The 23,080-nt window shown below is 49.5% G+C and overlaps 1 protein-coding gene across 3 annotated transcripts in view; it reads left to right on the top strand.

Moving 5' to 3' along the window:
* LOC120869930 overlaps positions 1-23,046 on the top strand; it is a 48,288-nt gene extending 25,242 nt beyond the window's left edge. For all 3 annotated transcript variants that reach the window (XM_040249278.1, XM_040249281.1, XM_040249280.1), the window contains 2 exons: positions 20,043-20,121; positions 20,472-23,046. In XM_040249278.1, the coding sequence (XP_040105212.1) occupies positions 20,043-20,121; positions 20,472-20,590 (198 nt within the window). In that variant the 3' untranslated portion in view covers positions 20,591-23,046. The remainder of the gene's footprint in view (positions 1-20,042; positions 20,122-20,471) is intronic.
* Positions 23,047-23,080: the final 34 nt, after the last annotated feature.

Here is a 23,080-nt window from a genome sequence, read left to right as displayed (position 1 = left end):
ACGGCCCCCATCCCTCCCAGCATCAGGGTCTTTTCCAGTTCACACGGTCAGCGTTTACCCATTCATGGTTTAGTCACTAAGTCCTCTAGTACATCATGAGAAACGCTGGACTGGAAGAAACACAAGCTGGAATCAAGATTGCTGGGAGAAATATCAATAACCTCAGATATGCAGATGACACCACCCTTATGGCAGAAAGTGAAGAGGAGCTAAAAAACCTCTTGATGAAAGTGAAAGAGGAGAGTGAAAAAGTTGGCTTAAAGCTCAACATTCAGAAAACGAAGATCATGGCATCCGGTCCCATCACTTCATGGGAAATAGATGGGGAAACAGTGGAAACAGTGTCAGACTTTATTTTGGGGGCTCCAAAATCACTGCAGATGGTGACTGCAGCCATGAAATTAAAAGACGCTTACTCCTTCGAAGAAAAGTTATGACCAACCTAGATAGTATATTCAAAAGCAGAGACATTACTTTGCCGACTAAGGTCCGTCTAGTCAAGGCTATGGTTTTTCCAGTGGTCATGTATGGATGTGAGAGTTGGACTGTGAAGAAGGCTGAACACCGAAGAATTGATGCTTTTGAACTGTGGTGTTGGAGAAGACTCTTGAGAGTCCCTTGGACTGCAAGGAGTTCCAAGCAGTCCATTCTGAAGGAGATCAGCCCTGGGATTTCTTTGGAAGGAATGATGCTGAAGGTGAAACTCCAGCACTTTGGCCACCTGATGTGAAGAGTTGACTCATTGGAAAAGACTCTGATGCTGGGAGGGATTGGGGGCAGGAGGAGAAGGGGACAACCAAGGATGAGATGGCTGGATGGCATCACTCACTCGATGGCCGTGAGTCTGAGTGAACTCCGGGAGATGGTGATGGACAGGGAGGCCTGGCGTGCTGCGATTCATGGAGTCGCAGAGAGTCGGACACAACTGAGCGACTGAACTGAACTGAACTGAACTGTGACCCCACAGCCAGCAGTCAGCCAGGCTCTTCTGTCCATGGGATTTCCCAGGCAACAGTACGGGAGTGGGTTGCCATTTCCTTCTCCAGGGGAACTTTCTGACCCAAGGATCAAACCCAGGCCTCCTGCATCATAGGCAGATTCTTTACCAACCGAGCTACGAGGGAATCCCCACTAATTTATAACTAGTGATAACAGACTTGGTTAAAGCTTGCTTTTCTCTAATTATTCTGGTTAAAAAATTAGTGTAAACAAGATTGCAAACTGGTAAACTGATTAAGAGAAAAATATTCAAGGGTCTTATTAGAACTTAAATGCAGGAAGATGAACAAGTTGCTATGATTACAGATGCTGCTGATCTGATCTGCTCTGCCCTGGACCGCACTCCAGTAGCTATTAGTCTGTGTCACTGAATTAACAGAACTGGAATAAAACTCTTCCCTCTTTTTAAACAAATATCACAATTTTATTTTTTACATACGTTTGGTCTGCCTGAACTTGGGATTGTGGCGTGTTTAATGAAAATCACAGGAAGACAAACTGTGAAGTGGAACATGTCATTTCTAATTAATAAACCACTAAACACAGGCAAGGAATCCGGGCTGTAAAGCACCGCACCTTTTCACAGGCAATTAATACAGAATTATTTGGTACATTCAATTCTGTAGCTAGGTGGGAAGTTACTGTATTTAATCGCGCTCAAGCTCACACGTTTACCTATGAAGCAGGGCTCTCTTTCCTCTTCTCAGGGCCTGTAATGCAACCGGGGCAGCTGTGCCTCGGCCGCCCCGCCCCGGAAGTGTGGTTGGTTTCTCTCCCTCACTGTGGCCCCCTGCCGTCTCCCCTCTCTGTCTTTCCTTCCTCGCTGATGAACTCCCAGCGCTCTGGTCCCTGTGCCGGGGCTGACTGGTGCGCCTTCTCCCCTGTGTGTGGGTGGATGTGACTCAAGGATGTGAGCCCAGACCTAGCTACACATCCTGCCTTTTGAAGGGTGTAAGTGAGTGTGTGTGTGTGTGAGTGTGAGTGGGTGTGTGTGTATGTAGAGTGTGGCTTTCTCTCAGAAGCCTGGGAGTCTCGCTGACTCCTTGCTGGTCTGTCTACCACAGCAGTCCCGTGAGGCCAGTGGAGTGAAAGAGAAGGCAGGGAGCCGGCCTCGGAAAGTCACTCGAAGGCTCCAGTGAGACTAGTGACGTTCAGCCTCATGGGTGTGAAATTTACAGACTCCCAGACTCCCCAGCAAACACAGCTGCACCTCTTTTGTTTCCTGTTGAGAAGATAGACGACGAGAAGCTATTTTTATTCATCAATTCTGACAAGTAGGCTTGACTTTTACCAGCCACACTGGTTTGAGCGAACACGTGAACGACGGTCAGTCAGTGCGTGCCTGTGTCCACCAGCGTGCCGCTTAGAAACAGAAGGCTGCCCTGTGGCTCAGCTGGTAAAGAACCCGCCCGCTATGGACGAGACCCGGGTTCAATCCCTGGAGAAGGGAGTGGCTGCCCACCCCAGTGCTCTTGCCTGGAAAATCCCATGGACAGAGGAGCCTGGTAGGCTACAGTCCATGGGGTCGCAAAGAGTCAGACACGCCTGAGCGACTTCACTTTCTAGAACTCACACTCTAGTGAGTTCAGTACATGTTAGACCCTGAGAGTCTAGAGGTCCAGAGGTTTGGTTCACAACCAAGCTCTCTGAAACGCTCTGGCCTCTCCCTCACGGCCCCAAGGAGGTTACTGGGGCTCCTGCCACGGACCTGCTTTCCCTGTAGCTTGAGGACTGGAAGGGCAAGAAGTTTTCCTTGAAAGCTTTTTACTCTGATGCTTATGTCTCAGTGGCCAACCCTTCTACAAAGGAGGCTGAAGAATATAGTTTTTTAGTCGAACACATAATCCAGGTGTCTCTTAGAAGGGAAGATGGGGAAAGGACATTAGACAGATTGCTCACAGCCTATGACATGGTCTTTCCGGAGACCAGGCCGAGTGAGCGCCTGGCCCATGGGCAGCGAGGAGCTTCTTTGCGTGTGGGCCAGAGACCCCAGCCCTGGTGTCCCCAGCACTTTGACTCTCCGAGACTGGGGTCTTGGGGTGCTGAGTGTGAAGCATTTCCCAGGGGAGGCAGCTCATAGCAGTAGGCGGAACGCTGAATGAGGAGCGAGAGGAGGTGGGCGCACATCCTGAGTGATGGTCAAGCTGGACAAGCTACTTGACTTCCTGGAGGCTCAGCTCTGCCCTTCCAGGAGCAAATGCTCACCTTTACTCCTGGGAGGGCCGACGAGCCGGGGTCTGCGGACGCCTGTTGGCTGGGAGCCTCGCACACGGTGCTGCTGACTCAGTGTGCCTGTAACCGGAGGAGCCGGGGTCACAGGCCCACCCCGGCCTGGGGGACCACCGGGCAGACATGAGGTGCTGGACCTTCACCTGGAGTCCCACATGGTGGGTGCTGGGGTCGACGGCCACAGGGTCACTCCCAATGCCAAATGGCGCCTTGTGAACTGCTCGGCGCAGGGCGCGGGTGCGAGTTGGATTTCGCGCGGTGCGGGGCGCTCCCTGCCGCAGTCCGCCCGCCCGGGGCTCCGTGCCTGTCTGCTCTCTGTTTCAGGGGTTTCACTTTTATACTGGCTAGTTTACAGATGTTTGATCAGGTGTGAACTTCTACCAAGAAGACTATAAAAAGGCAATTTAACCAAGGAGTCTGAAATGCCATAAGAGGGGTCCGCCTCTACACAAATTACGTACTGGACTTTAAAAATGAACAAAGTTGCTCTTTCTTTTTCATTTCCTCGCAAAGCTCCTAGAAGGAAAGTTCAGGAGTTCACTTGGCCTGTTCGGGCGACTGTCCCAGCAGCCACACCGTCCTGTCTGACCTCAGTTCTTCTCTTTTCCTGACACAGCCTCTCCCTCCTGCTCACCAGGCAAACACCTGGGTATGTTTTCAGGCCGGGCTCAAGGGGCAACACTGCCTCAAAGCCTCCATAGCCAGGAGCCCCTGGAGGAAACCCTCCTGCCCCTGGGCTGAGGTAACCCTGTCTGCATCTTTATCGTAAGAGCGTCAGGCGCTAATTGAGAGCCCACCATGTGCCAGCCGCCGGTCTAAGTGCTTCGTATATGTTCGCTTCATGCTCATGAAACCTCTGTAAGCTCAGAACCCGTATTATCCTTAGCTTACAGATGAAAATTGAGGCACAGAAAGGTTAAGTAGCTTGCACAAAATCACACAGCTAGAAAAAAAGAGCCAAGGTAGGGCAAGCACCCAGTCTGTTAAGCAGTTATAACCCACACAAGATAATCATTTTAATGACGCAGGTCTCAGTTTTTCTCGCTTGATTATAAGGATTTCCCGTCAAGGGCTCTGTCTTATTCCTCTGAGCATAGTCAGCATTCTGTCTTGGATGAATGAACGAATAAATGGGTATACACGTACCAGCATGGGGAAACAAATTCCGACGGGACAGGAAACTTGGAAATGATGAGAAATTATACTGTGGCTCCAACGCAAGTTTCTCGCCACAGTGAATGCCGTTGACAATTTAGTGTGATTTCTTTTAGGAATGCCAGCATATATGCATGTGCTTTAAAGAATTCATCCAAGCAGGATCAAACTTGAACACATTCTGTTCATTCCTAGTACATGCAGGGCTATTTTTAACTTAGCAAGACTGAAGTGCTTCTCACCCATCCACCCATCCATCCATCCGCCCGCAGATGCCTGAGCTTCTTCCACATTTTGGCCGTTGTGGATAATGCTGCTGTGGACAGGGCTGTGCAGACATGCTTCTGCCTTCTTGCTTTTAGATCTTTTGGGTGCACACTGGGAAGCAGGACTTCTGAGGTCGCTGTCTGTTAAATCTTTGGAGAATCCGCCTCACCTTTTCCCCGGTGGCGGCGCCATTTTGCGTTTCCACCATCAGCGACAGGGTTCCGATTTCTTCACACCCTCACCAACAGTTACTGTTTTTATGCTGGGCTCCCAGGTGTGATGGGTGTGGTGCGGTATCTCGTTGTGGTTTTGGGCTTATGTTATTTTATTTTATTTTTGTCCATGTGGCATGTGGGATCTTAATTCCCTGACCAGGGATTGAACCCATGGCCCCTGTAGTGGAAGCTTGGGGTCTTAACCGCTGGACCACCAGGGAAGTTCCCTGGCTTATATTACTCTTCATTCAAGAAAAATCATCCTTCATTCTGGGTTTGGGTGGGAGTGTTTTAAGGAGAAATGATAAAAGCAAAGTTCTCCGTGGGATGTGGCTCAGGGTATGTTTGTCAGCCAACGTCTGGGCCCAAATGAGGAATCCGACCTTTAAACTGGCTGGGAAACCCTGCACCGCCCCGCCAGGCTGACCCCCAGCGACCTCCCCGGGGATTCCTGAGTGTTAAATCATGCCCTGACTCTGGGTGGGAACGGCCTGCTCTAACAAAATACTGGTGACTGCTTTGTGCTGGCGTTTATGGCAACAGGAGAGTGTTCTTCCAAGTGTCGGGGTCAGGCGTGGCTACGGCTCCCTGGTCGGGGTGGACTTGCCCCGGGCAGTCGCGTCAATGCAGACAGCCGGCCCGCCTGTCCTGGGGACCCTGCATCAAGCCGGTGTTTGTGGTGCTTTTCTTTTTCCAAAAACACTTCCGCGTTCGTCACTCTATGTCAGCCCCTCAATGATCTTTGAAACTACGGGCGGTAAACCCGCGTCTCTAACACGGAGCGCTATCCACAGGGGATAGGACCCAGCCTCCTGACTGTGGGCCAGTGATCCATCTGACAGAGATGGTCCCCTGCCAGAGCTAAGATTTCATGCCTTTGAAGAGCCTGCTTTCTTCAGGACTTCTGGCTTCAAGCAAAGTACCCTGATGAGCAGCGGGAGACAGTAGCTTGTGTCTGGCCCTTTCTCCGTGGACCCTGGTGGTAAAGACCAGCTCTGTGAGGATGGGCACATCCCTGGGGCCTCCCTAACCTGGGCAGGTGCCACCTAGTGCCCCTTACAAGCCTTTGAGACCAGGGCTGGTTAACTCTGCTCAGCTTAAGGTTAGAGACCTCTGCTGATGACTCTCATGATGGTTAAAACCGACGTCTCCAAACATGAATGCCAGAGACTGAGGAATGCCCTGGGTCTTCTCTTGCTGCTCTGCGTAGCTTGAGTCAGAGATCATGGGAAGTTCTGTGTCATCGGAGAAGGTCTCTGAGTGACCAGTGGTTCCCTGCTGGACTTCGGGTGGCCTGAAGTAGATATAGGTCTGGGTGGCCCTCCCCAGGCTACTTGCACAAACATGAGCCCACACATAGCCAGTCTATCTTCTGGAACTTGCTCTCTGCTAGCTGAGTGGCCGAGGGCACCGGGGCTTATGGACGCAGCAGGTGGACGCCACTGATGGACAAAGGCGGCCAGCTGAGTTTGATGGCGTCGCTCCACAGAGGTCATCCCCCCGGCTCAGGTGGCCCCTGCTGAGTGTGAGCCCCGGGGCATGATGAAGCTGTTGTTCTAGGGACAGCGGAGTCAGCGCCCAGGAGTTTCGGGTTTCGTGACTGTCAGTGGGAACACGGTGAAGGTTTCCTCAAATAGACGTGTTCACAGAGTGTCCTTTTCTGCTTTAAAACAAAAGAGGAGAAAAACCCACCTCATAGGCCACCTCTGACATGTTATATACTTACTTGCAAGATGTATACCTTTGATTATTTATATCTTTACAGAGGCACCGTCTTGTCAAGGCTACTACAACTGGAGGAAAGAGCTTTTGTTTCCAAGGAAAAATAATCGTCACTCTTAGGTTGCTCTTCAGAATGACTCCCCAGAGCCTACTTAAAAATTATAGACCCGAAATGTTGCCTTGTTTCTTTTAAGTCAGAGATACCCAACGTTAGCATGACTTAAAAATAGTTTTTAATTAGTGGATAATGTTACGTATGAGATGCCCTTCCAAAGCATCTTAGCACTTTACAGCTTCTCAGATGATGCCACCCTGTGAAAGTGTGTTCGTGATCCCTGGGCTGACACCCCACGCAGAAGCTCCTGAAGGGTAACCAGAAGGTTTCCTCCTGTGTTGTGCTCAAACGCAGTTCAAAAATAAAGTCTTGCCTTCATTTCATTCTGTCTTTACTGAGCCAGAGGTAAGAGAATTTCATGAGAAAGTTTGGAAGTAACTGGAGACTTGAGGATATTTAGAATATGGACCACCTGAGGGTGAAGACAAGGACTGCTAAAAAATACCTCCACAAATCTGTAAGTTGCATTCATCAAGGAAGTGTTGTGCTAAACTCATTCTTCCTTCTCCTGAGGTATTAAACTGACTGACGTGAGAGTGCCACGACTTAGATTAGTTTCCACAACTAAGTTTCTTGCCGTATCTTGTGGGGAGTGCAGAGCATGTGCACTGGCCAGCAGCAGAGTGGCTGACACTGTGGTTGGCTGGAGAGCCATCCATCCTCAGGACAGAGCCCGGAGCCGTGGTCCTCAGCGTCCTTCCCGCTGTGGCTCGGTCGGAGGACGGCGGTTCCCGCCCTGGACTCATATGCACCGCTGTGTGCAGACCAGCTCCCTGCCACTCAAGAAAACACCTCCAGACCAGTTAGGGCAAGATATATTATTATGAGAATAAACCCACCACTCCGATCCGGAAAATGGACAGCCAGCGGATTTTAGTACCTGGGACACTATTAGTACCAGAGTGTTGGAGCCTCTGTGAGGGACCCTAAGTAAAACAGGCTGGGCGGTGGCCTTGCCCTTCGCCTCAGCCTGTGCAACATTCTAAACTCCAGCTAAAGACACTGTGCGGTGTGCTTCCAACCTCCTGGGGAAGCCCACCTCCACAGCCGAGAGCAGCCTGCGCGAGAGAGGTGGCTTCAGATCTCCAGGGGAGGCTTTCAGGACCAGGAAACCTGCAGCTGAGGGAAGCTTTAAGCCCGTACATAAGAGTGGTTAATTTTTAAAAATGAAGCTTTGATGTCCCATCCAAAAGTTTTCAAAACAAGGTGGGATTTCTGTAAGTTTTGCTCCAAATGGACTTCTCTGATAAACAGACATGTCAACATGATCAATTACTATTTGGGTAAATATTTTAAAGAATTGTAAGAAATTATAAGAAATAATTTATTATTCTATTCTGCCTCTGGATGGCTAGTCCTTGGACAACAGTGACACCATCTTGCTGGTTGTCTCTTGACCCTGGCTGTCTCAGGCACGTGCCATAGAAGTGTGGTGCATTAAACGCTAGTTCACAAACTTCGCAGAGGCGTCTTGGCTGTGACAGAACTCTCCGCTTAGGACAAAGTTTGCAAATTAGATGGCTAGGGCCTTGATGAGCTAACCCCAGGGCAGCTGTTCCCCACCCTTGACTGTGTGTCACTCACATGAGCTGCCCAAGAAAATATACAGGGCGCCACTTAGAACGGAATTTCAGAGAACGAATGATTCTTTTTTGGTAAGGGACACACATTAAAAAATCATTTGTCATTCATCTGAATTTAAATTGAACTGGGCGTCTTGTGTTTTCCTTTGCTGACCCTCACGAGTCTAAGGCTTTAGAAAAGGTTGAAGCGAGGTTCTCACTTTGGAGGTGTGGCCTGGGGTGGGGCGCCAGGGCTGGGGTTTCAGAGGCTCTCCCGGTGACTGTCCTGCAGCCGGGGTAGCGGGCCGCTCTCCTGTAGGGTGCATTTCGACCTTGAACCTGTTCTCATGACCTCCAGCTGGAAGCGTCTGCGCCTCCTTTCCGAGGTATCCCTGGCCTTGGGACCCCAGGGGCCAGGGGCGGGGGTCTGTGACGCGCAGGCATGGGGAGAAGCGGGATCTGTGAGGCGGCCTTGACATCTCTGCCCTTCCTGAGGCAGTGGAGCTTTACCCTGGGAACTTCTCCCTGTTAGAATTCTCCTGGAAAGAAGTGTCTGTGCCCAGGAGCCGGGCTCCTTGGCTCATCTTTGCCATAGCAGATGCTGCTCCCGGTTCTGCACGGTCCTCAGAGGTGATGCTCAGCCCCTGGGCACCCTGAGTTCTTGGGGGGCCTCCTACACCCGAGTCCCCACACCAGGGCACCCCACAACCCAGGGAGGCCTCAGATTAGGAGGAGGGCCAGGCTTTGCTGGTCCTTCCAAGTTTGATTGTGTGTGAGAGCCGAGTCTAGGCCTTAAACCCCTCAGACTCCCCACCGGAGACTGCTGCTGCCTCCTGGGGCCCAAGCCCAGCATCGGGGCCTGTCAGCCAGGAGCAGGCCTTGCAGGGTTTGTCGTCCCAGCTAGAATCCACAGAGGTATTTCTCTGGATTTCTGTTTGCTTTTCTCTGCTCACTTGGTGGTGCCGGTCACATGCCTGAACTGTGGAGCTTGCCACAGCCTTGGGTCTAAGGTGGGCGAGGCTCCTCTGGGGACAGTGCCTAGTGGGAGGACGGGGACTCAAGTGTGAGGTTAGGCCTGGCCCTGGGTTGCTTTGAGCCGGACACCACGCCTCCCTGGCAGATCCACAAATAAGACACAGTGCTGTGGATGGAGACTGGAACCCCTGAGGGCAAGCCAACACAAGTGTAAGATGGTGGGTTTCATTGTAGATTTGTACAGTTTGAAATCCTGATAGCATGACCAAATGGTAAGATCTGGTAATCATTGGAATCATGGCATTAAACACAGAGTTCTGAGCTCATTTGTCTAGAGTTTAGCTGAAGGTGTTCATGAGTCCTCCAAGGAGAAAAAACTGGGGCTCGGTGCTCAAAGATGTCAACCACACGGAGGAGAAGCCGGGAGCAGTGTGGTGATGCCTAAGGCAGGAAGGCGCGCCAGACAGCCGTCAGCTCCTGCTCACGTGTGGACCCTGAGGACCACTGCTGCGATGAGGTCTGAGATGAAGGCACAGCATCGTCTGCGAGGATGGGATCGTCTGCCATCTGATAGGCGCGTGGCTGATGCAGGGAGGCTAAACCGTTATTTTTACGAGTGACCTATCAGAGGTGCTCATTTAGAAAGAAACCAGATAGTGTTTTCAAGGATGTGAGCTCTGTAGGAAAATTACCGAGGTGTCCTAGCCAGAAGACAAACCCGGTCTTAATAAAGACTTCTGCAATGAGGCAGCCGTGGAGGGAGGAGGCCAGAGCTTTTAATTTGAGTTGGAGTACGAAGTAAGACTCCAAAAGATTAAGTGGAAGGAACATATAGTCCTGGATATAAACAAAACAGCCCTGTGAGAAGCCCAGCGCTGGCAGAATCCTTGAGCCTATTAGCAGCTAATTAACTCCTGTGCTAGCTCGGGCTAATGAGACCAACGGCCCGGGTCACAGCAAATCCGAGAGGGGACAGTTCCTTCTGTCTTGTTACTGGGGGAATGGAAATGGGAACGGGAGACGTGGCGTTTTTCTTTTTCCACGGCCAAAATTCATGACAACAAAGGCTACATTATATGGCAGATCTGTGAAGTTAAACTTTAAGATCAACTCTTTGGTATCCTCTGAAAAAATGATTTGAAAAACGAAGAGAAAGTAACAAAATATAATGCTTAAAGGCAAATTAAAAAAAAACAATTTTCGTCAGAGAACGTGACTCATAAGCACAGTTGTGTTATTTCTAAGCGTAAGTGCGTTTATAGATTCAGCCAGCTTTCCCAGCTTCGGCTTCGGAGCTGGTGTTCTTTGACTAGTCCTTGAATTTAGTAAGGAAACTTATTTCGCATTATGAACTATTAAAGCATTGTTTAGAGGCAGTATATTTAGATATAAAGATGAGACTAATTCTATCAAAATCCCTATGTTTTAATTTTGATAATGATATTAGATTACCTGGGGGAAAAGGTTATGTATACTTTCAGACATGAATTTGGTTAAATCAGTATAGATGGGAGCAAGTTTTAATAAAAGTATGGATGATTATGAAATGCATATAAATAGTATGCTGTTTCATTAAATATATATATATTTTTTCATGTTATAAAATAAACTAGTCTTAGTTATTTAATCACTTGAAAAGAATTCCTAGGTTTTAGAATTTTTGAGTTAAGGATTTTTTTGCAGCTGGAGTCCCTATTTTATAGAACATAGATTTTCATAGGAGTTGGAATCCTCATCTGGTTAATTTTCTTTAAAATTAAAAAAAAAAGCCCCACATTTGACTTCGACATTAATTGTCATAACTTTTAGTAGAGAAGAAACTTTGAGGTGCTACTAAGAGTAGAATTCATTAAAAGTACTTAATATTTTTTATAACATTTACCCTAGAAACTGAACTTATTTATTTTTAAATAACACTGCTTCTCTGTTACGTAGGAAAAATTGGTGCCAATGTGAGTAATTTTGTGGGAGTGAACAGAAAATGAACAACAGCAGCGGGCTAGCAGGTGAAGAAATGTGCAGGTTCAGATGTGACCGGCGTGGCTACGGCAAGCCAGGTACTTGTGTAAATGTGCTCCAGCAATAATGAGGTCAGTTTGAAAAATATATTGCTTATAACTGAATTAAATCAAAATGAAAAATTTTACAGTGATTGTTAAACGCCAAATTGAACTGATCTCATTAAATGTGAAATTCAAGTATATTTAGACTTTTGCCTAAATTTTAATACATGAAAATAATGAGACATGAACAGAAGACTTGGAAAAAGTTACTTCTAACTTTTTTTTCTTTTAGCAGTTTCTCATTTCACAGTTTAGATGTATTTTCTGGAGTTGGATGAAGTAGCCTAGCGTGTGAGCCTCCAGCGCGCCGTGTGTCTCAGTGAACCAAGGATGAGTTGCCGGTGTCGGCCCTGGTGGTTTGATGTGAGCGTTTTGCTCATGACTTTTCGCCTTGTGCAGTTATCTTTGTGTGTGAGTCAGGTTCACAGAGAAGAAAGAGTTCATTAAACTCGAGGAGGGGGCTGCAGTGGCGTGGAATGAGCATAGACGAGGTTTATACGAGGTTGCTAACTGAAAACAGACTCCAGTTCTGGGCTTGGAATACCCACAGCTGCAGTTTGCATCCAGGAGGGTGCAGAGCTGCGTGGGCTGCGGCCAGCTGTCGCCTCCTCGTGGGCACTGATTTATTTCCTGCTCTTCCGGGGGTAGTCTGGCCAACAGTCTCCAGGAAGACGGATGAGCAACTGTGTGCTGTTTTTGCTTCCTGTGGAAACCCACGGAGAATTCCAGGTGGGTCCCCCACAAGCCGAGGGAAGTAGGCCAGCCCCTCCTCGTTTTCAGACCCCGTCCGGCCCAAACCTACTCTATTTAGATACAAGTGCAGGTGCCAATAGAGTTTCCTTAATCCCCACTATTAGGGCTTATTTGAGAAGTTTTCCCTCCAAACAAAAGTAGTCACTTTAAAGTCCTTCTCACTCTGGCGACCCGATACCAAAAGACAGATTAATGCTTATGTTTATACCTGTTCATAACATAAAACAATTTTGCAGTTGCCTGTTCTAAGTGTCTAGAAACCTGCTGTGTAGTGACGCAGGGGGCAAGGAGAGCTGTGTGCACATTTGGAAAAGGTGCTGCGGTGGGCGGGTGTTTAGTGAGAGGAGAGCAGAGTCTGTGAAGCATGGGTCCAGCTGGCACTGTAGGTAGGAAGGCGCTGTGGGGAAAGTCACCAGTACACACAAGAACCATCCCTTTTAGCAGAAATGCTTCAGCTAATTGGGCGCTCTTTGGTAAAGAACCCTCTTGCCAGTGCAGGAGATGGAGATGAAAGAGACGTGGGTTCAATCCCTGGGTCGGGAAGATCTCCTGGAGGAGGGTGTGGCAACCCACTCCAATACTCTTGCCTAGAGAATCCCATTACAGAGGAGGCTGGTGGGCGACAGTCCATGGAGTCACAAAGAGTCAGACACGACTGAAGCGACTCAGCACGCAAGATTAAAATCTCCTACAGTTGAGTGGAGCTGGAAAGACTCTCATTTCTCTTCCCTCTAGCTGAGCTGACTTGGCCTACATGCTGTTCAAGGTCTCTTCAAGCTCTAGGGATAATTTTATGATGTAGTAACTTTTCTATTTCTCTGTTTTATTTTGAAGTTTAAAACACTGTGTTCCTTTACTGTGAATTGTGTGGCTGGGAATACAAAACAGGGACGTATCCAACCCAGCGGATTGGGAAGCAAACTGCTTTCATTCTCTTAATTCCTTTAAAGCATCTGCTTTAAGCCTGTGATATTTCATCTAAGCTGATTCTGTAGGTTTTTCTCCTAGTTCTGTCTTTGGTCGTCGAGGAAAATAAAAGCATTTTTTCCGTAATGAAAAATGCTACCTTTCCACGCGTATTAGTTTTGTTCATGGACGAAGCAATCTTTTCGTGAACAAGAGATTGTTATTCTTATTGGAATCAGTGGATAGCGCTTTCTTTTTTTAAAAAATAAATGTATTTTTAATTGGAGGATAATTGCTTCCCGATATTGTGCTGGTTTCTGCCGGACATCAGGGTGAATCAGCCGTAGGCATCTATGTGTCCCCTCCCTCCTGAGCCTCCCTCCACCTCCCAGCCCACCTCACCCCTCTCCGTTATCATGGAGCGCAGCACTTGGGCTCTCCCTCTGCACGTGGTGTGTGTATTTCTCCATGCTGCTCTCTGGATTCACCCCGGCCTCTCCTTCCTCCAGGGTCCGCGGGTCTGTTCTCTCCCGCTGAAGCAAGGAGGACAGGCTCAATGCCAGCGCTGCCCGAGACCAGGAATTCACAAAGGAGCTGAAGTGCTTGTCTCAGGGGCCATCCCCGGGCCAGTCCCCGAGCCACTGCCCCTGAGCAATGCTAGGGAAGAGGCCTCATCACACGCCATTCCCCTTATATGGAGGGGAGATGCGAGTCTCCTGATAAAGGTCCGGAGAGATCGCCCTCCTCTGTGTGGACAGGGCCCGAGGCAGAGGGGAGGAGTCAGCTCTGTGGAAGCAACTCCCTCACCAGCTGAGAAATGGAAAGAGGGTCACGTGCAAACGAGGAAGCACACACGTTTCTGTGACCTGCCCTCGAGATACCCCCCCACGGGCATCTGGTTACTAAATCATCATCACAGCAGAGCAATTCCGAGGGCGCAGGAGCCTGGAAAGGCCCCCCGGCAGCGATCTCTCACCAGCAGACAGAGATTCGGAGAGTGCGTTTAACTCCCAGGCTTCAGTCTGAGGCCTCGCAGACGCTGAGAGGCGCCGGGGCGTTAGAGTGCGCGCGGTGCGTAGGCCGGCTCCTTGGTCCCAGGACAGGGAAGGACTTCAGTGTCCGAAGCGAAGGCGCTGACTGGGCACCTGGTTTAGTGTCGAGCTCGGCGATGCACAAAAAAAGCTAATCAGACGTTTCAGAGGAAGTAACTGCGGCTTGCTTTTGCCTCCTGGAAAATTAGGTTTCCTGATCCTCGTGAAGTAAAATGTGACAGTTCCAGCACCCACCTCTAACCTCGTCTCCTCCCCATCATCGCAAGTGCTCATCACTCTCTGAAGCACGTAAGGCAAGTTGCACTCTAAATACAGAGTCTGCATTGCTGACAAGGTCTCAGGGGGAGCTGGACACAGACCTACTCTGAGTAGAAGGGACCAGCCAACTAAACCTTTGGGCAGAGTCGTCATAGACGAGCGTCTATCTCCAGCGTTCGCATCACATTCCACGTTCAGAGACTTCTCAGAGGCGCCTTTTAAAGCCACTTTGCTTTGTAATATGCTTGCAAAACTTGCTGCCCTGGGGAAGCTGATCTCTGAACTTCCTCTAAACCCAGGGGCCACACAGCCCTCCCCCTGGGGAACGCTGGGCTCCCCAGAGAGCGCAACCACCCCCCGTGAGCCAGCTTCCCAAGGGGCTGGGCTGGACCGCCCGCCGCTTCCTCGGAGCAGGACACAGGAGATGAAGCGATAGAAGCGATAGAAGCAAACGTGAAATAAAAATTAAAGCGCATACGGAGAACACCACGTGAAACGGATCCTTATAAAACTGTCTGCGGCGGGGAGAAATCAAAGGGTTTTATTAGGTGATGAGAAAACGCTGTAAACTTCATGTGAAAACATTCCAAGGTCGGGCCTTGTGTTGCATAAGAGAGGAATTATACTAAGTAAGACTCATTTTAATCAAATGCACATCAAGGAGCTCAAATCCCATTTGTACCTGGTTTGAAATTGGTTATTAACACACACACACACACACACACACACACACACACACACACATCCGTTCCACTCCTCAGCAACTTTGCAGGTGCTGTTCTGGGGACAAAGGCGGCCGCAGTTGGGGGTTTCAGATTCACTTTTGTGTGAAGCGTGCAGATAGCTCCATGCCCTGGGAGGCAGTGTTGCCCATTGCAGCCAGTCTCCCCTCTGCTCACCGGCATTTGCACAGAGGAATTCAGTCCCTTGCGATGGCCACATTTTGACCAGGAAAAGAGGCGAGGATTTCAGGGGAGAACCAGGGCTGTGGGTGGGAATGTGGGCTTTTCCTTGGCTCCTCCCTCTCCAGATTCCCTGCAAGATCCTCTTGGAGAGGGGTCTGCGGTCTGCTGGGCAAGCACCCCCAGACTTGTTCCTTCTGTGTCCCTGGCGGCTGGTGAGGAGGAGGCAGCGGTTTGCTAGATAATCCGTCCTGGGGAGGATCGAAGACCCTTGATGGCGGGAGGGAGGCGGCAAGGCTGAGGAGCACGGCCTCCCCAGTGTTACACTGTCCTTCACGCTGCGGTGGGGCTGCCTGGGAGGCGAGGAACCAAAACATCCTCCAGAAGCCAGCGCGGTGGGGCCGGGGTGGGCAGAGCCCCGGCTCCCAAACCTGGCAGCTCTGCAGGGTGTGACTGGAGCTCAAAATGCCAGTCTCCAACCGACCCCTGGGATTTTATGAGGCGCTCGGGGGAACCCAGGCACTGATGGCTTTCAGCACCCCGCCAAGGTGGTCGAGAAGCAGCAGGTCAGAGCAAAGGAGGATCTGGGCAGGCAAGAAGGCAGAGGGCAGCTAGGCAGAGTCTCGTTGGCGGCTCCTGGGAAAGGACAGCAGCTAGGGGCAGAGGGCCCAGCGTTTTCTGCTTGGGAAAGACAGGAGAGGTGGTGGAGGGACGGAAATAAGAGTGTGAACCTCTTTAAGGTGTCTGAGGTGAGCACGTCCGTCGGCAATAAGAGGGAAAGTAAAGTCTGTGTGATCCACATGCCCCGTGTACCTGGATCTTAGGGTGCTGTTGCTTAGTTGCTCGGCCCTGTCTGACTCTTTGTGACCCCATGGACTGCAGCCTGCCAGGCTTCTCTGTCCATGGAATTCTCCAGGCAAGAATACTGGAGTGAGTTGCCATTTCCTCTCCAGGGGATCTTCCAGACCAGGGATCGAACCCACATCTTCTGCATTGCAAGCGGATTATTTACCACTCAGCCAGCCCAGATCTTTAGGAGAAGAGTCTTAATTTATTCCCGATTAGTTCTAACCAGTTCTTTTAAATCGACAAAGGCAGGCTGGAGAGGAGAGTGGAAGAGAGGGTGTATTTTCAGCAGGCTGAGTCTCTAGTCCACAACCTGGCCCCCAAGGAGGAAGGGCAGGCCAAGGGTCGGCCTCTCCCAAAACCTGGGTCTTCACACGCCTGTTCAGGCCACTGGGTCACTCAGCCACAGCAGGGGTTTTGGGGATGAGAAAGCGTGAGCATGCCCTGCTGGCTTCAGTCGTGTCTAGCTCTTTGAGATCCCATGGACTGTAGCCCACCCGGCTCATGGGATTTCCCAGGCAAGAACGCTGGAGTGAGTTGTCATTTCCTCCTCCCGGGGATCTTTCCAACCTGGAGACAGAACCCGAATCTCCTGAGGCTCCCGCGTTGGCAGGTGGACCCTTTACCACGTGAGCGCCCTGGGAAGCCCAGACCAAACTCGCAAGTGTGTAAAGTAAGTCAAGTCTGTAGTCCGTGACGAGTGGCAGGGGAGCGCGTCTGAGCAGGGCTGGCCCCACCCACCTTCTCTCGCGTAGGGGCAGTGACCCAGGCACTGTGCTGCCTGTTTACAAAACTGCTGATTCATCTTGTAATCAAACGAGGGTCAAATCACCCAGGTCTCTGCCCTTGACACAGGCTCCCATTAGGCTTTCCTGAACCAACACCGTTGATTCTGGCCTCTCTCTTGACACACACCTGGGAGCAGTCCTCTTTCCTTGGTGGACCAGCGAGAGGCTTTGGTCTTCCTGGCAGGGTCGTGTTCTCGTGTGACCGTCTGACTGTCCCTGATGTTTTTTGCAGTCCACGGGGTGTCCGCCCACTAGCTCTGAGGTCCAGGTTGGCACTTCCCTCCCAGGTTTGGTCCTGCCCTGTCCTGCCAGGCCCGGCACATTGCTCAGCGGGTCGTATCTGCCGGGGGCTGTAGGAAGTTTTCTTCCGTAAGGTCCAGGGAGTTTGCATGTATGCCAAAGATGAAGAGAACCAGATTTCTCTTGCAAATGATCTCTACAGTCATCTTCCAGGAGCAAGCGAGGAGACCGAGTTTCAGTATTTCTTGTGAAAATTCTTTCTTTTGTCTTCTTTTAGGCTCTGTTTTCCTCTCTCCCCTGTGAGGAGCCTAACCAAAGTTTAACCATTTAACGTTGCAGCTTTTATAATTTTGCTTTTGTATTTCTAAGGCATTAGGTTAAAGTTACCCAGAGTGTTCACCTTGGCACCTCAATAGCAATAATATACCCTCAGCTCAGCATATAGGCAGTTAGTTTGGTCCTGTCCCATTGCGATGTTAAGAAAACAGTTTTCTGAGGCAGAAATTGAGAGCCACGGTGATCCCGTAACACCAGCTCGGGGATGCAGACTGTCAGGGGCGCCCGGGGAGCCCGTCTTCAGTGGCGCAGCCTGATGGGGCTTTCCCGCCCTGCCATCAGCAGTCTGGAAAGCACGTCTTCCTTCCTGCCCGTGGGTTCAGCAGGCCCGCCGCGTGGTGCCGCGGAGCAGAGTGCAGGGAAAGGTCTGTGCCCTGGGCAAGGATGGTGCACGGAATCAAAGCTTCACCCTGAAGTTTCTGTTCAAACAGCAAGGAGAACTACAGCTGCTGCGTGTTTGGAGCTCGTCGGGGCCAAGCTCCTCTAGATGTCAGTATGACACAGGGAAACGAAGCTATGACAGCCTGCGGCGACAAGGGAAGACCTTACGTTATTCAAAGGGTGAAGCTGGCCTGATGCACCACAGAAGGCGAAACCAGCCTCGCCTGGAGACTGGATTCTCCCCTTCCGCAGCGTCGGTACTTCTCCCGGCGGTCAAGTCAGACTGTGGCACCCAGCGCGCGTCCTGGGGGCACCCACCACCCACCTGGAGGCGACCCTGGAGGCAGCGCCCGGGGTCAGCACGCCACGTTATCCATGTTGCATATTTTGATAGACTGGAATCCACTGGCACACTCCAGTTTTCTTTCCTACGTCCACCTGTGCTTTTCCCGGCACATTCATGCCATCCAGCATGAATCCAGAACACCACCTGCCCACCAGGGATTTCCACTGCAGAAGAGAAGCGTTGAAAGACGGAGCTGCCGCACATCCCAATTCGTTAAGCTGCCTTGTCTGACTCAAGGCCTGCATGAAATTCTCTTTCTCTCCTTTCTTCCGTATTGATTCTGATCTTCTGACTGATGAATGTTTATTTCTTCGCTTGCTTGTTTCTATTTGATACCGTTTTCTTGTAACCTTTTGTCTTGTCTCCGGTGGAGCTGGCTGTGTGGTAGACACTCCATCAATATTAATGCCATACCTGGCCTGTAATCTTCTGTTTCTTTTTTCAGAGTGACAGTGCAGCTGTAGTTAAGAGTTAAAATCCTGGTTATGCCATTTCTGAATTTTATGTAACCCTGTGAAATTATCCAACTGTACTATAAAATGGAGTTAGCAGTATATATCTCACAGTGTTGCTATGAGGAACCAGAGATTAATGATGTAGTGTCCTTAGAAACATGCGTGGTATGTAGTCAGTACTTAGTATATACCAGCCATTTCCACCATCATCACCATTATCACCTCCACCACCATCATATCCCTGAAGAAATGCCAGGGATTCAGAGATGAATCTGTCTTTTTGCCCACTTGAGCCCTACAATCTAGTGGGAAGTTGAAGATAAAAACATTAAGAAAGTGCTGCATGCTGTTTAGGGGACGTGCTGACCACTGTGCTTGTACACAAGGGGAAGCTGGAGGACACGGTCCTGGCTCTCACTAAACGAGAGAAGGTTCCAAACTACCAGGCTCTAATCTCTTTTGGTTTCCCGCAGATTTACTAAACATGCCTCTGTGTTTGAAGGTCCTTATCTGAAAAATGAAAATGCTCTGAACCTATTGGACTGCCCCTTGGATTGTTTAAAAGCACACTTATAATTTGTCTTGACATCTATGACCTGAACTTACATAGTGTTTCATGCTGGTAAGTCACCCACAGGCAAATTGTGCTCTTTCCAAATTAAAAAAAGAAAAAAAAAAAAAGGCTGATTCTTTGAACATCCATAGAATCTCATTAATTTATAATGCATAACTTCAGAACTTGTGATTATTTGGGTGGATTGGGCTAATGTTTACCTTTTATGTGGTATTTAAAAAGGGTTTGGCAAACTAATTCAGAGAAAGTAGGATTGGGAGAAGAACACTCATCTCCTTAGAAAGGGGCCATCTGCTTTAAGTGGTGTAGAAGCCTCTTTTGTGAATGCTTACTGTAGTCTTCTACTTTCTGATTTGCAAAACCCAGTCACATATAGCCTCTGATTTTCATTTGATTTATATGTAAACGATATCAAGACAGAATAAACAGAGGTCAAGGGTAACATACACATTGTCAATATCCTTTAATCTATCCAAGAAGATGGGCCTTCTTCTACAAACAGTGCCAGAGTTTTAGAAAACGTCTTTTAAAATAGTTCATTCGCTTTCAAATACTCTAGTTGCTACAGGGCTTCATCAATTCAGACTGTTCTGCCCTCTAAATTACTATTTATTTTTGGTATTTTTGTCTGTTTGAATTGTGTAATGTAGTGGTTCTCAATCTGGGGTGTTTGTCTACCAGACATTTAGCAATTTCTGGAGGCATCGTTTTTGGATATTTCACCTGGGGGTTCTGTGGACATCTGGTGGGCAGATGCCAGAGATGTTGCCAAACGTCCTGTAAGTCTAGAGACGTTCCCCACGATAGAAACTTCTCAGCCCCAAGCGTCAGGAGTCCTGTGGTCAGCAGAGCCTGCCGTGATGTGTGATTCACATTGCTGATTACTGCGTCGTGTCCCCACAGGCGAAGGAGCAAGCGTGGTCACTCCCTGGCCTGCAGGAGACAGCAGCTGCCACGGGTGAAAGGACAGCGGCCCCCGCAGGTAACCTTTCCGTGGGATTAGATGTCAATGAATGAAGAGAGCGCGGTCACACGAGGCCTGCCGTTGTTCTCATCCAGAGGAAGTTACACTTTCGTGAAGGCCTGTGTTGGGTCAGGTGCTGCTTGAATACCTTTATCTGATTGGCTTTGAGTCCTCCTAGCTGCAGACCAGAGAATCTTTCAGGGCCCGGCCCTCAGTCCATTGGCCTCATGCTCTCCTACTTTGCTTCCCAAAGTTCGTGTCTGCCGATAAAGAGAAGCCTGAGTAGAGGTGCCATTCTGTGAGGCCAGAATGACACCGGTCACGTGCGCCCGTCATTAAAATACTTTGTGTCCTATGGTGGCTTTTAGAGAGATCTTCCCAGAAGAACCTGCCCTCCTCTGAGGAAGAAACGATTAACAAGCTCGACGAGAAGCAGGCTGAGAAGACCCCTGCGTCTCTAGCTCAGAGAAGTTCCGCCACATTTTAGACAGAAAGACCCGGCGATGAGCCAGGAGGTTCTGCCCTCAGAAGTTGCACAGAGCCGAGAGAGAGTGAGGGCGGAAGAGACAGCTCACGCCCAGGGAGACTGAGCCAGCAGGACGCTCGCAGCTCTGGGGCTGAGCGAGGCTCTGCGGATAAAAGCGAATGTCTGGCGTTCAAAGGGGAGGAAAAGGGGCTCCGCTCTAAGGGAGAGCCTGGTGACGGAGGAGCTGAAGAGGACGGAGGATCCGAGATGCCACACAGAGCAGGGCCGGCCAGGAGTTCACGTAAAGAGGAGTGTGTTGATAGAACAAAGGGTGGTCAACCCCACGAAAGGTAGGGCTCACGGCGTTCGCATCCCCAGCCTCCGTTTTCTGCAGATCTAGGTGCCGTTGCAATTTAAGGCCACACTGAAGGGTAACTGAAGGGACTCTTCAAAATGACGGTTTAGAAGCTGCTTCCCCAGTGGTGTGGATTTTTCTTGCCGTTGTTTCTTCTTCTTGCTGTGACATTTTCAGGCAGTTTAGCACTTTCTATGTCTCCTTCCAACTGACAGACAGATATGGTGATTACTAGCAATCACATTTTATATTTTCTAAACATCAGGTAAAATTTCTTATTTCTAACAATATAGAGCACATCCTTCCTGCTTCCTGAGATCAATAACTGAACAATGATCAGATTGATCAGATGGTACACTGGCTGCTTCCCAAGCATTGTGAGGACTGAGTTCCAAGTAGGTTATTTAATGCTTCGTCCTCATCTGCAAAGTTTCACATAGAAATTCAGGCAATTACACAGCCAGTTAAAATGAATGATCTATGTTGTGATCAACCAAGAATCTACTTGAAACAAAGAGCAACCAGATCCGAACACCTATGGTGTTTTTTAGGCATTGAAGATATAATTCTTATTTCCTTTTTGAATAATGTATTTTGGAAGCTATTTGTAGAGAAGTCTAATTTTTCAAGAGTTAAATGTAAGCACTGATGTTTACAAAGGAAGTCCATCACTGAAGAGATGGGTTTAGCAGAGTCTGGAGGTGCTGGAAAGTGGACATCAGGACGATTCTTTCACCAGTAGAGGCCCCTCTCACTGCTGGTTCTATTCAGAGACCATTGCTTTTTTTTAAAATTGCACTTTAATGCGATGGTTTCCCTCTTCTTTAAGGAAGAAAGTGAAAAATGAAGATCAAATTAGTTAGGGAGTCATAAAATGACAGCTGTTGTAAAGGGTCTGGGGACTAACTCGGGGTTGCCATGAGGTCGTTAGGGAGCGTCTCTAGGATGTGGGCTCTCTCCAGCTGCTTGGGACGATGGGCTGCGTGCAGCTCCATCTCACCCCAAACTCTGACATCGCCAGCTCCCTGTCTGGAAGCTTGTCCCATCACTAAAGCATCGTCCCGAGGAAGCTTTCCTGCTCAGAAATGTGACCATCTGAGAGTTTTTTCTCTGGGGAACGTTGAGAGCTGTGGCTGGATTCTATTTTCCAGGCGTGTCAGCTCCGTAAAAGCCACGCCCCCGTCACGAGCCGTGGGAAAGGCAGCGACAAGACCCGTCTTGCAGAAAGCTGATCCAACAGAGGCCTCGGGAGGCGGGAAGAGGAGAGGCGGCGAGCAGAGCTTGGTCCAGGAGGAGAACAAGAAGAGCAAGATAGACATGGCGGGTGAAGGAGCCGGGGGCCTGCAGAGCACACCGCAAGCCAGCCGCGCTGTGGACTCCCTGCCAGGCAGAGCCCCCGAGCCCTCTGGAGCAGAGGCCCCCAGGCAGCAAGCTCTGGAGACCCCCCTGGGTAGGAAACGACTTTGGTTCCAGCCCTTTAAAGCATCTTAACCTTTTCCAGCAAGCATTTCTGACTAAATTTCACTTAGACTAACGTCCCGCAGGAGACCTTATGACATATCGATACCGTTTGTAACTCCACCACTGTTTTGGGGGGCGGTGAAGAGACAAGTGCCACCATGAGGAATCTTTCCTAGCTTCTTCATTTTTCAGCATATTTATGGTGTGAGAGGAGAATGTCCTCATCAGATCAGATGCCCAGAGATAAATATCATTATCTGAATCTTAAAAAAATATGAACTCTTGGCAGAGTGCCTAGCACAAGATAAGTGTTTCAGGATTACATTCTGAATAAATGCGAATTTCTAAAAGCAAACTTATTATCGGCTCACTTCCCTCTGTACCCTTTGGACACGCGTAAGAAGCTGCATGCAGTAAGTGATTAAATAATGAATAAATGGAGAAATGAATAGGTTCATGGCAAGAAAAGTTTTACAGTAACTCTGGAAAAGTGAAAAGCGTACTGGAAGAATATTAGTAAGTAACTACGTATTTCAGGGCCTTCCAAGCTGGCGCAGTGGTTAAGAACCTTCCAGCCAATGTAGGAGAGACCAGTTTGACCCCTGGGTCAGGAAGGTCCCTGGAGGACGAAATAGCAACCTACTGCAGTATTGTTGCCTAGGAAATCCTTCGGACAGAGGGGCCTGGCAGTCTAT

This window comes from Oryx dammah, unplaced genomic scaffold, assembly GCF_014754425.2.
Source record: "Oryx dammah isolate SB20612 unplaced genomic scaffold, SCBI_Odam_1.1 HiC_scaffold_11, whole genome shotgun sequence".
Taxonomy (NCBI): Eukaryota; Metazoa; Chordata; class Mammalia; order Artiodactyla; family Bovidae; genus Oryx; species Oryx dammah.
Note: the sequence above shows the minus strand (reverse complement) of the source record. Positions and strands in the feature narration are given on the sequence as shown.